This window comes from Cyanistes caeruleus, chromosome 4 (genome assembly GCF_971803275.1).
Source record: "Cyanistes caeruleus chromosome 4, bCyaCae1.hap1.1, whole genome shotgun sequence".
Taxonomy (NCBI): domain Eukaryota; kingdom Metazoa; phylum Chordata; class Aves; order Passeriformes; family Paridae; genus Cyanistes; species Cyanistes caeruleus.
The window spans coordinates 27,991,205-28,002,889 of NC_141704.1; the positions used below are offsets into that span (position 1 = coordinate 27,991,205).

Below are 11,685 nucleotides of genomic sequence, written 5' to 3' on the forward strand. Positions count from 1 at the left end.
GTGCTGTCCCTACAGCCACCCTCAAGCCTGCAATGAGGACAGAGGTGACAAAGGGACTTTTCAAGTACAAAACAATTGGGTTTGACAAGCAAAAAGTGAATGTCAGCCACATCCCAATATACAAACAGAGCAGTCAGTGCAGAAGCAAAGTGGAATCAGTTTTAGCAATCTGCTTACTGCTGAGCATGATTGAGCTGCTAGCACTTTACAGCACATCACAGTGTGAATCTGGCCCTGTGGACACATCTCTCCACAGGACAGGTGAAGAAGTGGCTGCAGGGGCTGTACCGCCAGCAGTGGCATAGAGCAGTCCAGGAGGAACAGATTCATGCAGTCAGACAAAGATTTGCTAAGGAGAGAGAAGGAAAAAGAGCCAGGGATCAGAAAAGCTTAGAATCCTACTGAGGTCTGGTGTTCACATGAGTTTTCCTGAGTAAACATGAGAAAAAACTGGAATTAATCAAATATTTTTTGGACATAAAGCCAACAGAAAAAAAGAGTTGAGTTCATTGAGGAGCTCAAGAAAAAAACCTTCAAGCAAAACAGGAAAAACAAAAGTTGTCACTGTAGCCACATACTTGTGTGCAACTGGGACATGAACAGAAGACTAGAGTTTGGGTCTGAGCAAAAAACAAATGTGAGAGCATGCAGTACTCTGCCAACTGCATGAGCAACCTGAGGGATGTTTGAGTAGAACAAACATTAATTTTTCCCAAAAACACATTGAAATTCTTTTAAACTTGGTGTCTCAGAGGACATAATTCTGTGCCATGAACACTCTGTAGTCTCTAGCCTTGAGCTTCCACCTACCTGGGGGAGGCTCCCCTACCTTCAGTCCATCCTGGCTCCCGTAATGGGGGCTTACCCCTTCCATCTGGGCTGTGTCTGGACACCAATTCCTTTCCTGGGTGGTTTGCTTTGTGGGTGAGTAGAGAGTCTACCTGCCACAATGCCTGATGAGCCAGAAGTCTTGAACCTCATCATATCCAGGGGCAGACCCAGCCTAGAGAGCACACCTTTTGGGCTCTTGCTGCCCATGGAGAACAAGCTGTGACAGGGGCTAAATCTGGGCAGTTTCACCCCAGCACAGGAGTGGGACATGGGCAGGATGTGCATCCCAGGAAGGGACTCAAGAGTGGCTGAACAACATTCCCAAAGTAACCATTTTTTTTTTTTTTCAGTTCTTAAACCAAAGAGAGGATGAACCTCCCCAGGTCCATACAGAAACCTCCTCTACAGAAAGACATCCTGTGTGCTGATGGCAGCTCAAGATCTCTCCTTTCTTTAGTTGTCCCCTTAATTCCCTATGACTTAGCCTTGATCTTGCTTCCATGATTCCTTCCCTGGGAGAGAGGGCAAAGTTTCAAATCTTTTATATTTACAGCTCATTCAACACTCCTCCTCTCCCCATCATATCCCAGACTAGTTTTACAGACTGTCTAGAAAATAGGAAAAATTGTCAAAGCCACTGCTGGAGGCAGCATCCCTTAATCACTCCCAAATCCAAGCTGGGAGGAGAGGGTTGAGCTGTGCTCACTCCCTGCATTCCCATGCATGAGTGCCCAGGGAGGTGCCAAGAGTCTGGGCAGCTCCCAGCCTCAACAAGGAGCAGAAAGTTTACAGACATGCAACACGTGGCCATCAGCACCAGCAGCTGCACAAGGTGTGGACCCCCTCCACAAAGTCAATAATTGCTGCACCACAGCTGCTCCTGGAAACAGTCTGATCCTATTTGTGGCTCATCAGTTTTCTCTTTTCCTTCTGCATGTGGCTGTGTGAGTCAATGACAGCTGGAGCAGTCATCCTCACATCTCCTCCTGTGGGGCCCCTCTGAGACAAACCCACCGCATTTCCACAAGCCAGCAACAAGCTGATGACACAAACCAGGGGACAAGGCTGGGTATCTCCCCACCCAAGGAGCCCACCCACAGAGAATCTGAGCTAACTCCTGTAGCATCTCACAGTTAATGTTGCTAGGCAGTGAAGGAGTACAAGACAAAAAAAATCCCTGAAGTTCTTTCTGTTTGTTTCCACTCTTCACCTGCATATCACCACTTTCCCTGTCTGTGCTGTGGATTCACTGGACACAAAGTGTGCTTCTCTGAGGCACCATAGCTATGGCCCAGGTGGAAAAGGAGGGAAGGCTATCTCAGCTGGGCATGTATGTGAGACTTACACCTCTGTGCAGTTCTTGGAATGGAGTTACAGCAGCCCAAAGGCAGCTGGTTCACACCAGGAATTCCCTAACAGCAGCCCTGAGGAGCTGTTCTCCTACCATTAAATCCCATCCACCCACCTATCCGTTTTCCCACTGCAATGCCAAATGTAAAACTGATATAAGAGCAGCTACGTCAGGTCTCTTGTCAAGTCCTGATGCTGGAGGAGGCTGCAATTTAGCACAGAAAGAATTGGCTTTGTTGGGATGGAAAACCAACTGAGTCCCAACCTCTCAGCTGCAATCAGGGTCACTTGGAAAAAACATGACTCAGATGGCCTAGTTTAGGTAACTGCTTCAGGGCAAGAAAAGTCACATCCTAGAAGTGGTTACTTCTCTCTTTCCTGTACTAGCTCCTCTACAATTTTTTTCTTTAGAGCTGGCAGCAATTTAGCTAGTAGACAGCAATGCATTTAATGAGAGAATATCTGGTCTCATTAATTCACTTACAGACATGCACATCACTGACATATGGACATTTTGCTGGACTTTACTGGTCAGTTCGTAGATTCAGACTTGCTCTTCTGTTGTTGGTGTGAATTTCCTTTTATCTTAGTTAATCAAATATGTCCTATTTTTCTTTTGTTCCCATAACACATAACCTTTCGTTTCCTGGTAAATTCAATTTAAGAATGGAAAATATGCAGGCCACAACTTTTTAGAAAGAAATTTCTGTTTTCAGGCACAACTATTACGCAAAAAAAAAAAAAAAAAAAAAAGCCACAGAACCAATATAAAAGTGTATTTGCTTGGGAGCACAGAGTACACAGTTGTGTGTGTTGCAACACAACCATCCTGAATTGCAAGGGTTTCATGCTTTTCAAACAATATTCATGATATCTGGACATATTTCTGCAAGAATTAATAGGCACACAATGTCCTGAAAGGTAAATGGCTCCTTTTTTTCCCTAAAGCTTTTCAAATCACTCAGCATAAGTTACTGAGTCCCACTGGTATAAAAAAAAAGTCATCATTTTATGCTGTTCTGTAGGCACCCCCTACTCACTCTGTAGAAGTACTGAAAGTGGGAGATGGTAGAAATTTTTATATCAGATTTATTGAGGTGGACAAGAGCTAAGAGCTGCCCCCAGCAGAATTACCTTGTGCAATGTGCATTGGGAGTCACATGGCTCACATGCAGGTTTTATTTGCCTTACAAGTTATAAGGCAAATTATTTTGTTTTAAGTCAGTCTTACAGCCCAACTTACTCCTGTCTCTTACTACAGCAGTTATAATTAAATATTTCCCTCTTAAGTGGAAAAAATGCATTTTTTCCCACCCTTGCGTCAGTTAAAAGTAGAGGTTTTAGTTTAAAAAAGCTACCTCTTCTCCAAGACTTTAAGGGATTTTAAGCCCAGAAAAGAAATGCAAGCTGATTTCCCCTGTAATAGCAATGAAATAGAATCACAAACCAAATCTCCAAGACCCCGAGAAAATGTGGTTGCAATGCAAAATTGTAAAGACCTGAAGGAAAATCTTTACCTCAAATGTGCGCAGGACTTTAGCCAATGCCCCAACTTCTTCTTTCAGAGAGAAAATCAAAGAAATCACACCATTTTTATTGGGGGAGTCTTCAATATAACTAGATTCCTGAAAGGAAAGAAAAAAAAATACACAGACAAAAATGACTACCGTTCACCCTAGGAGTCAGTTTTGCCTTTCTCCATTTCCCTCTTGCACAGCAGCAGTGATGTAAAGAGGGTATAAAACAGCTCCCAGTGGGAATCAAGGCAACTGTTGCTGCGAGAAGCAGAGCAGCTGTGGGGCTGCTCTGATTTATGGTGGTAGAGACACAAATCCCTTCCCTCAAACTGGAGCCCTCACGAGAGCAAGGTAGTCAAAAAGAACACGCAAATAAGCCTAATACCATCCTTGCCTCGATTCATCCCTCAGGGAAGACTGAAAATATTACTGCACTTCAGTTTCAGCTACAGTGCAAAGTCCTTCCCCTCAGGCTTCCCTTCCATCAGCACTCAGGGTTAAGCAGAGCAATGTAGATGTGCTCTGTGCAGAGATGCAGACCATGATCTGCTTCCCTTCAGTTCTGCTTGTACCTTCCAGGTACCCCCAGGAGAGAGGGGTAGTCACAGGAAGGATGGAAGGTGATTTTAAAACAAAATAACATCAAGCAAAGAAAACCAAAGGGAAAAAATAAAGAAAATTATTGGAGCAAACAGTTAGATCTTCCCTAAATCCCATAATGAGTAAGGATTCAATTAGGGCAAGATGTGTTTTCATTTATATTTGTTCCCTTTTTCTTATTGATTTTCTGCTGTGCAAATTCCAAAAGGAAATTTCCAGTACTCTCAAAGGTTTATTTTTGTTATTTTCACAGTTCTCATTACTAGAATGTCTTTGCATGTCTCTACATGTGTTTCTTTTCACAAAAGCCCTGTTAAGCAGGGAAGAGCTACTTCACCACTTCAGAAAGATTAAACTGAGCCCTGGAGTAGAGGCAGATCTTAAAAGCTGGGTACTTGGCATGGTACTTAATTTTTCTGATATCAGAATACATTTGATGCACAACCACCACAAACTTTTGGAGGCCACATTAATATCTCATTTGCTTGTTTATTTCATTTTTAAAAAAACGTTTACTGGCCTTGGACAAATTGCTTGTGGTTGGCATTTCAAAGATCACACCAGACATCTGCAACACAGATGAGTCCTGGTGTAACAAGTCCTGGGCTAAAGCTTGATTCAAGGTACTCATTCAAATATTCCTTATAAAGATCCGTATTTTTGGGCAGAGCTTGCCCTCGTTATGGCTATTGCACAATTAAACATATAAATCAGAGCAAAAAGAGTCCCAGTTCCCAAATATTGTCCTCAGTAGAGATAGCCTTTTCAGAAGACAAATTAATGATCAAACCCAGCTGCCCTGAAGCCATGAAGTTCTTGGTGGGCCTACATTTCCTGAGGCAGAGCTATGAAGAGCTGCCTTCTTTTGTAAAGTAAATAATGCTGATTCTTCAAGCCATCTCCAAGGAAGCTGCTAACAGACTGGCCACACATTTTTCTATCCAGCTTTATTTCCAGAGGCTGAAAAGGTTTTCCAAACGTCTTCCAGCTTTATGAGGGACCTCTAGTGGGAACTGTAGTAGAAGTGCTGGCTTTATGCACCAGAAGGAAGATTGCCACCTGTTCAGTTGTGACACTTCCTGCAGCATCTGTGTGTCTCCTGAGTCCTCATCCAGCCAGGGAGTCAGCCCAGCTCCGACATGGGGAGGACCAAGAGGAAAAGCAGCTGGAAGTGATGTGTCAGCTGGCTAATGAAACCCATTTACACCTCAAGCAACCACAAGGGAAAACGATGACAGGAGTCTGGCAAAAGTCAAAACAAACGTCTGTAGTACAGAAATTTTATGTTAGCGTGACCAAAACTGTCATCTCAAATACTGTCCATGCATTGATTTTTCCTTCTGTTTTCACCCACCACAGCCAAAACTGATCTTAAGGACAGAACTGGCTCCACCACTGTCTGTTCAATGGATCGAGATTTTGGTTTTCACTGTCTGCAACAAAACTGCTCTAAAAATCATGCAGTTATATATTTAACATATTCTTGCCAAGTCATGCTGTGAGGACCAACTTATATGACAGCTTGACTTGAATGTGTGTGACAAATGAAGAATTTGTGGTTTGGATACTTGCAAGGGATATAATGCAAAGTTGAAGTCCTGCAAGGTAATTCTGATGATTCTGATCTCTTAGTACAAAAAAGCCTTAAAAAAACCTTTCAAAACTTATTGGTCACTAGCCTTGATTTGTTGAGATCGGCTGCTTTCAATCTGTCCTCAGTCATTTTCCCATTCTTGCAAATTGATTTATATTGGTGCTCAAGAGAAAGGCACACTGTAGTAGGGAGTAGGCACTAGTGCTGTAAACAGCCTCATACTTGCTTAACTTCTTGCACATCTGCATATGCACTCAGTTCCCTGGAAGGCCTTTTAACAAGCATCAGTCCATGCCTGAGGCTGTCACAGAGGTGACATCTTTAATTGCAAAGGGGGAGAAGACTAAAATGATTGTTTTCATGGTACCCAGTTCTTGTCAGTATATAAGGAGGTGGCCTGCATCAATACACACTGCAGACAATAATCCTCAACACATGCACTGGAGGTGATAGCAGCAAAACCACAGCCAACTCACGTTATTGCTGAGCTTTTTGTAGTACTTATGCATATTTTAACTGTTGATCAGTTTTTCCATTCTTATTTTGGACTTTAACTTCTCATTCCTCAGCATACATGGAGGAATTGCAGCTTTGGGGTAGTTCTACTCTTCTGTTACTATTGTGATTATGATTCAGAGTTGAAGAAATAATTTTATTGTGTAGAAACATTGTTTCTTTGATATGTGTATGTGATTTATAGTGTGCAGTAAATTCAGCTCTAGTTTTCTTCCAGCTCTGTTTTTTTTCCAGGAAATAAAATAATAACTAGTTAATGAGCATGAACAACCATCCCTGGACCTAATACAATCTCAAAGAAAGTGATGTATGTAGATGCAATTTACCTCACAACAAACCTGCAGTTTTAGTTAGCCACTTTGCACATAGACTGGTATTGCCATTCTGACACAGGTGGCAGTATTAGGGGTCAATAACACAATCCTGTCAGCCTTCTAATCCATTGCTGAGATATTTAGCTAAAGCCCTTTAGAGTGAATTCCAACACTGATAAAGCCTGAGAAAGCTTTTCTTGTAATTTCCAGGATCAAAAATTTTCACCAGTCTGCTGTACATTTCAAACTTACTAGATATGCAACATGGGGGAGGGGGCGGGGAATATTTCAAATTAAAAGGTTTCTAAGTTACTTGTGAACATGGAACTACTTTCCAAGTCAGATTTCTTAAGGCATTTAAATGCTGATCACTGCAGTTCGTTGGAACCAAGCAATTACACAGCTTGGCTAAGCAGAAAGGTGAGACCCTAGAGAAATATTGTGGGAGTTCAGCCTCAGCACACAAAGCAATAGGAATAGAGGCATCTCTGCTCTTATAAAAAGTAGAAGCCCCTTTTTTTGCATATCTGATGCAGCTTGTCTCTAGCTTCAGCAGCATTGCATAGGACACACAAGTGCAGAATTTTGTCCTAATAATTAACCATGCTGGCCTCAGGTTACATCACTTGCCCCTGCAGTAACATCAGTGTCTGTATTCAAAGGCATGAAGTTCAGGTCTTTCCTGTACTTTCCAAAGTAGAGAGTTCAAAGTCAGTCAGTAAACATTTAAAAAGAGGACAAGAGAGTCACAAAATTTAACAAAAAGCTCCACCAGAAGAACACATAACTTCATCTGTTTTCCTTTAACAAAATAAGACAGCTTTCTTACATCACACACGTTTAAGACCTCCAGTAAGCTGATGCTTTGGTTTTTTGCCATGTATGTAAGAATACTGTTGCAATGTTTGTTTGCATTCTCTCTGCCTTTTTGTGAGCACAATTAACAGCAGACAAGCATGGGGGCTGCCAAAACTGTTCAGGTATGGCCAAGCATCACAAGAGGCCACCTTGATTCTTCCCCTCTGGAGTCACACTGCCTCTCAGAGAGTGGAGGACAAGCATAGGAGTGAAGGACTGAGGCAGGACATCCCTCCACCTCTACAAAAAGCAGACACAGACCCCCTTACTTACCAGGGAAGAGTCACCATTCATTTTGCAGTGCTGTGAGTCCATGTTGCAGAGCCAGCAATGCCCACACCAGGAGGCCCCTTTAATACAGCAGGTGAAGCCTTCAGACCTAACTGCAGTGGCCAGAAATCTGTGCAAAGGTATTTAAAGTGGAGCAAGCAAGGCGAAGCCACCCCCTTCCCCAGCTCCCTCCCCTGGACAGCGTGCCAAGGGGGCGTTCTCCCTGCACGCCCCCCCCACCCACCCCTGGCACACCAAGCAGCCGCTCCACGCTGGCCATCCCCTGTGAGCCCCACGCCTGCCTGCAGCAGCCCTACAGCAGATTGTTTCTATCTGCACCCAACGTGGAGGAGCAGCATGCTCTGAATTAACAGCCTTCCTCCTCCTGATCAACATCAGCTGTTTTCATTTTTTCACGTCAACACATCGTTTTCAGTTCAGTCTCGGGCCCGTTCCTTCCCGCTGCAGCTGCGTGTTCAGCCTCAGGTGGGTTTCCCATCGGAGTCACTTCCCTTGGACAGACATCAGACATTCTCCAGGATGTGTTCTTTGGATGTCAAACATCAGCCATGGAAGGCTCTGGCAAGGCACAGCAGCTGAGGGATTTGTCCTTTAATAGGGCCTCAGGGACTGCTTCCAAAGAGGTCAGAGAGCAGCAGCCACCACCCCGCTCACCAGACACTGGAGTGAGACACCCAGTACAAGGGAAACATGAATTAGGAGTTAGCTGCAGGAACCTCACAGTGGGATATTAACCTGAGCATGGGGAAAGGAAAGAAGGTAAAGGAGAAAAAGGAGCAAGAAAGAGTAGGTGAGAGCTCCAGGGCAGGAAGATGTGGAAGAACTGAAGATGATGTAAGTGTGCTTGCATATGGTGTCAGCACAAGGGGAACAGGGTGGGACATATAAATGATTTCAGGTGAGTAAAGTACTGATATGGAAGAGCCCAGATTTGGCTTAATAAGAATCACCAAAGGGGGTAAAGGAAATTAGAAAACTCTAGCCCAGTATCAGAAGGCAGGTGAAAAAATGAAGCAACTAGGCAAGTATCTATCTTGCTATTTAGGAAGGTGAAGTCTTCAAGAGATTTTTAGAGACAAATTGTGCCAAGGTGGGTAATCTTGCTGTATTTTCATGATGAAGACAAATTCTCTTTAGAGTTATTTTGTCCTTGAGGGAAGCTCTACTACACACACCTCTCTATGTGCTAGTGGTGAACACTAGCAAAGACTTACTGTAAATTGTTCATATGCAAAAAACCCAGCAGCCTTACACTGGGGAAACTGAGTGGAGCCATTTCCATGGTTCTCAGTCCAAATCTGTGTTGGACCCCATGACTGTAGAGTCAGAATTCATCCCACTGAAATTATCAATTATATAATATGCATCTGCAGTAACTCAGTGCTTTGGGTACAAATACATACCTTTTTCAGAAGAGCTGCTTCTTTGTGCATCCTGAAGCTGCCTGTAGGGATAGAAAGTTATTTCTGAAGTGATCAGCAAGCCTGTGTTATGGACTGGCAGGTCAAGATAGCCAAATACGATGCACACTAAACACACTGGACATTGCTCATATGACAGTAGGATGGGGCAAGGAAAGACAGAGCAGTAGGAGAAAGTATCCTCAGTAATTTCCAGGAGTAGAAAAACTACTTGTTTGTTAACTACTCAGCCAGTGAATTCATTAAATAGCCAGTATTTTGTGTCCTGTGTTTGTGCAGCACAAGGCACAGCCCTATCCATGACACAGATACACGAAGTCTACATTGGAAAAAAAAACAACAATGAGATGAGAATGGTGGCAACTCTGATTAGAGCCCATGTGCAGGACAAGTCAGACTCCAGGAACTAGTCTTGTTTACTTTCCCCACACACCATGCCTTGCCACCTGATGTATTTTTCAGTGAGATAAACTATTCTTTCCTCTGTTTGTGCCTTCCTCTTTCTTTCCTCATTCCTTCTCTTTACACTAGTCTTTTATATCTCTTTTACTTCTTTGTGGCTTTTACATGCTTTGGGTCTTTGTTCCTTCCCTTTCTCCATCCCTTTTCTTATACCTGTTCACTCTCTACCCAATGGTAGTGGCAAGACAAAGTGAAATATCAAATACCCAAAATACTGCTCAAGCCAAATCTTTGTCATTATGTATTTTGCCTCCTACCCCCTGCTTTTTGTATTTATTTTGCAAGACTATCTCTTAACCCTGTTGTTACACAATCATAATAATACCACCAGTGTACTGCCACCAGTTCACTGTTTAATCAGTCTGCACTGTCAGAGGCTGCCTGGTCACAAAAGGCACTGGCTGGAGGAAACAAGGCTCCATCTTGCCAGGAGGAATTCCCAAATTCTCTTGTTTTGGAGCAAAGTGGTACACGGGGGTGTGTGAGTATGTGTGGGCCCAGTGATGTTACTCTAGGAATATGCAGTTGCATCAGCAGCTGTTACCTTGGGCCCTTTCAGAGTCCAAACTGCGGGATCTTCCCTGTCCTCTTTGAAGTGCTACTTCAGCGTGCCAAGCATGAGTTCATCCCCCTGCAGTGACACTGCCAGACAGGTTTTCCCACTTGTGTTTCAGGTTCCCTCATGTGCCTGATTCCCCAGCCAGTGTGAGCACCTCAGCTTTAAGTCTGTTAGTCCTGACTTCTGCTGCAGCACCGTGCACTCCCTCTCCTTTCAACCATTTGAAGATATGCACTGATGTCCCACCTTGCTTTTGCCTAAAAACATGTGTTCTCCCTCCAAAATGCACTTTCTTTGTGTATGCACACACCACGTGTAGTCCTTTCTGGCTGTGCTCTCAGCCACAGCTCACAGAGTTCTTTGCACTGAAGTTGGCAGTCTCCCCTGGCCGGCACGATGCAAGTTCAAGGGGCCATGGACTTTGGCTGCTCTTCAGACTGCTCTTTGCTGCCCATTTGCAGAGTGGCAGCTCCTCTGGAGCTGTGAGTCTTTGTGTCTGGGTGAGGATGTCCCTTCTCCTGCCAGGACACTGGGCCTATCCTTGGCCGGCGGTTCCCTGCCGTCCCTGCTGGTCCAGGATGTCCCAGTGCATGAGAGGGAGCAGTGACGGAGCAGCGAGCAGTGGAAGGGAGATTTTCTAGTGAAAAGAGAAGCTTGTGGGAAAAGTTTCCAGATGAGGATTCTTGAGTATTTTAGGTAGTTTGTGTGTGTGTGTGCGTGTCAGGGGCACATCTCCCTTATCAATATCGTGTGTGCATTTAGCCAGAGATCTCAGGATGCTGTAGCTCTCGTTTACACCCCAAACAAGCAGCATTTCCCCGCACCTCCCTCTGCATCGTGCGGGCAAAGCGGCGCAGCCGTATCCCCTCTCACTGCAGAGCCGGGCTCCCTGACACCTCAAGGCTGCAATCCCTCCCCGGATTTCCCTGGCTCCTTCAGCGCTGGGCGCGGGTGGCCGGGAGGTGGCACTGTGTCCTCACGGCAGAGGCGGCTGCGGGAGCGGGGACCCGCCTGTCCCCTCTGCCTGCCCTCGCCGGGACCAGCGGGGGATCGGCTTCCCGGCCTGCGCAGGCATCACCCAAACCCTCTGCTGCCCCTCCTGCCAGGGACCACCGCCTCGGAGGGGCCGGGAACAAACCACCTCCCACCCAAGAAATTCGGCTCTCCGAAAAGCGGCGCCGGGGGGTGTGCGGGAGGGCAGCTCGGTGTGATTTATCCCCCGGGGCTGTGACGGACGCACAACTCGTGGCCGCACAATGGGGCCACCCGGCGGGCGGGGAGGGCAGGGGAGAGCGGGCGGCACCGCCCGGCTGGACCCGCGGGAGCCGCGGAGGGGCGAGCGGGACGGGACCGCGGGGGAAAAGCTGCTTCG

General features: G+C 45.3%; 1 protein-coding gene across 5 annotated transcripts in view; it reads right to left on the minus strand.

The window, feature by feature from the left end:
- PAH (phenylalanine hydroxylase) overlaps positions 1-8,729 on the minus strand; it is a 33,494-nt gene extending 24,765 nt beyond the window's left edge. The window contains exons 1-3 of one of the 5 annotated variants that reach the window (XM_086887137.1): positions 8,153-8,729; positions 7,854-7,980; positions 3,699-3,806 (exon numbers count right to left, since the gene is read on the minus strand). In XM_086887137.1, the coding sequence (XP_086743263.1) occupies positions 3,699-3,806; positions 7,854-7,895 (150 nt within the window). In that variant the 5' untranslated portion in view covers positions 7,896-7,980; positions 8,153-8,729. Of the gene's footprint in view, positions 1-3,698; positions 3,807-7,853; positions 7,981-8,094 lie in introns of all 5 variants that reach the window. The other 4 variants (XM_023936828.2, XM_086887138.1, XM_086887134.1 and 1 more) reach the window with 4 other exon arrangements.
- Positions 8,730-11,685: the final 2,956 nt, after the last annotated feature.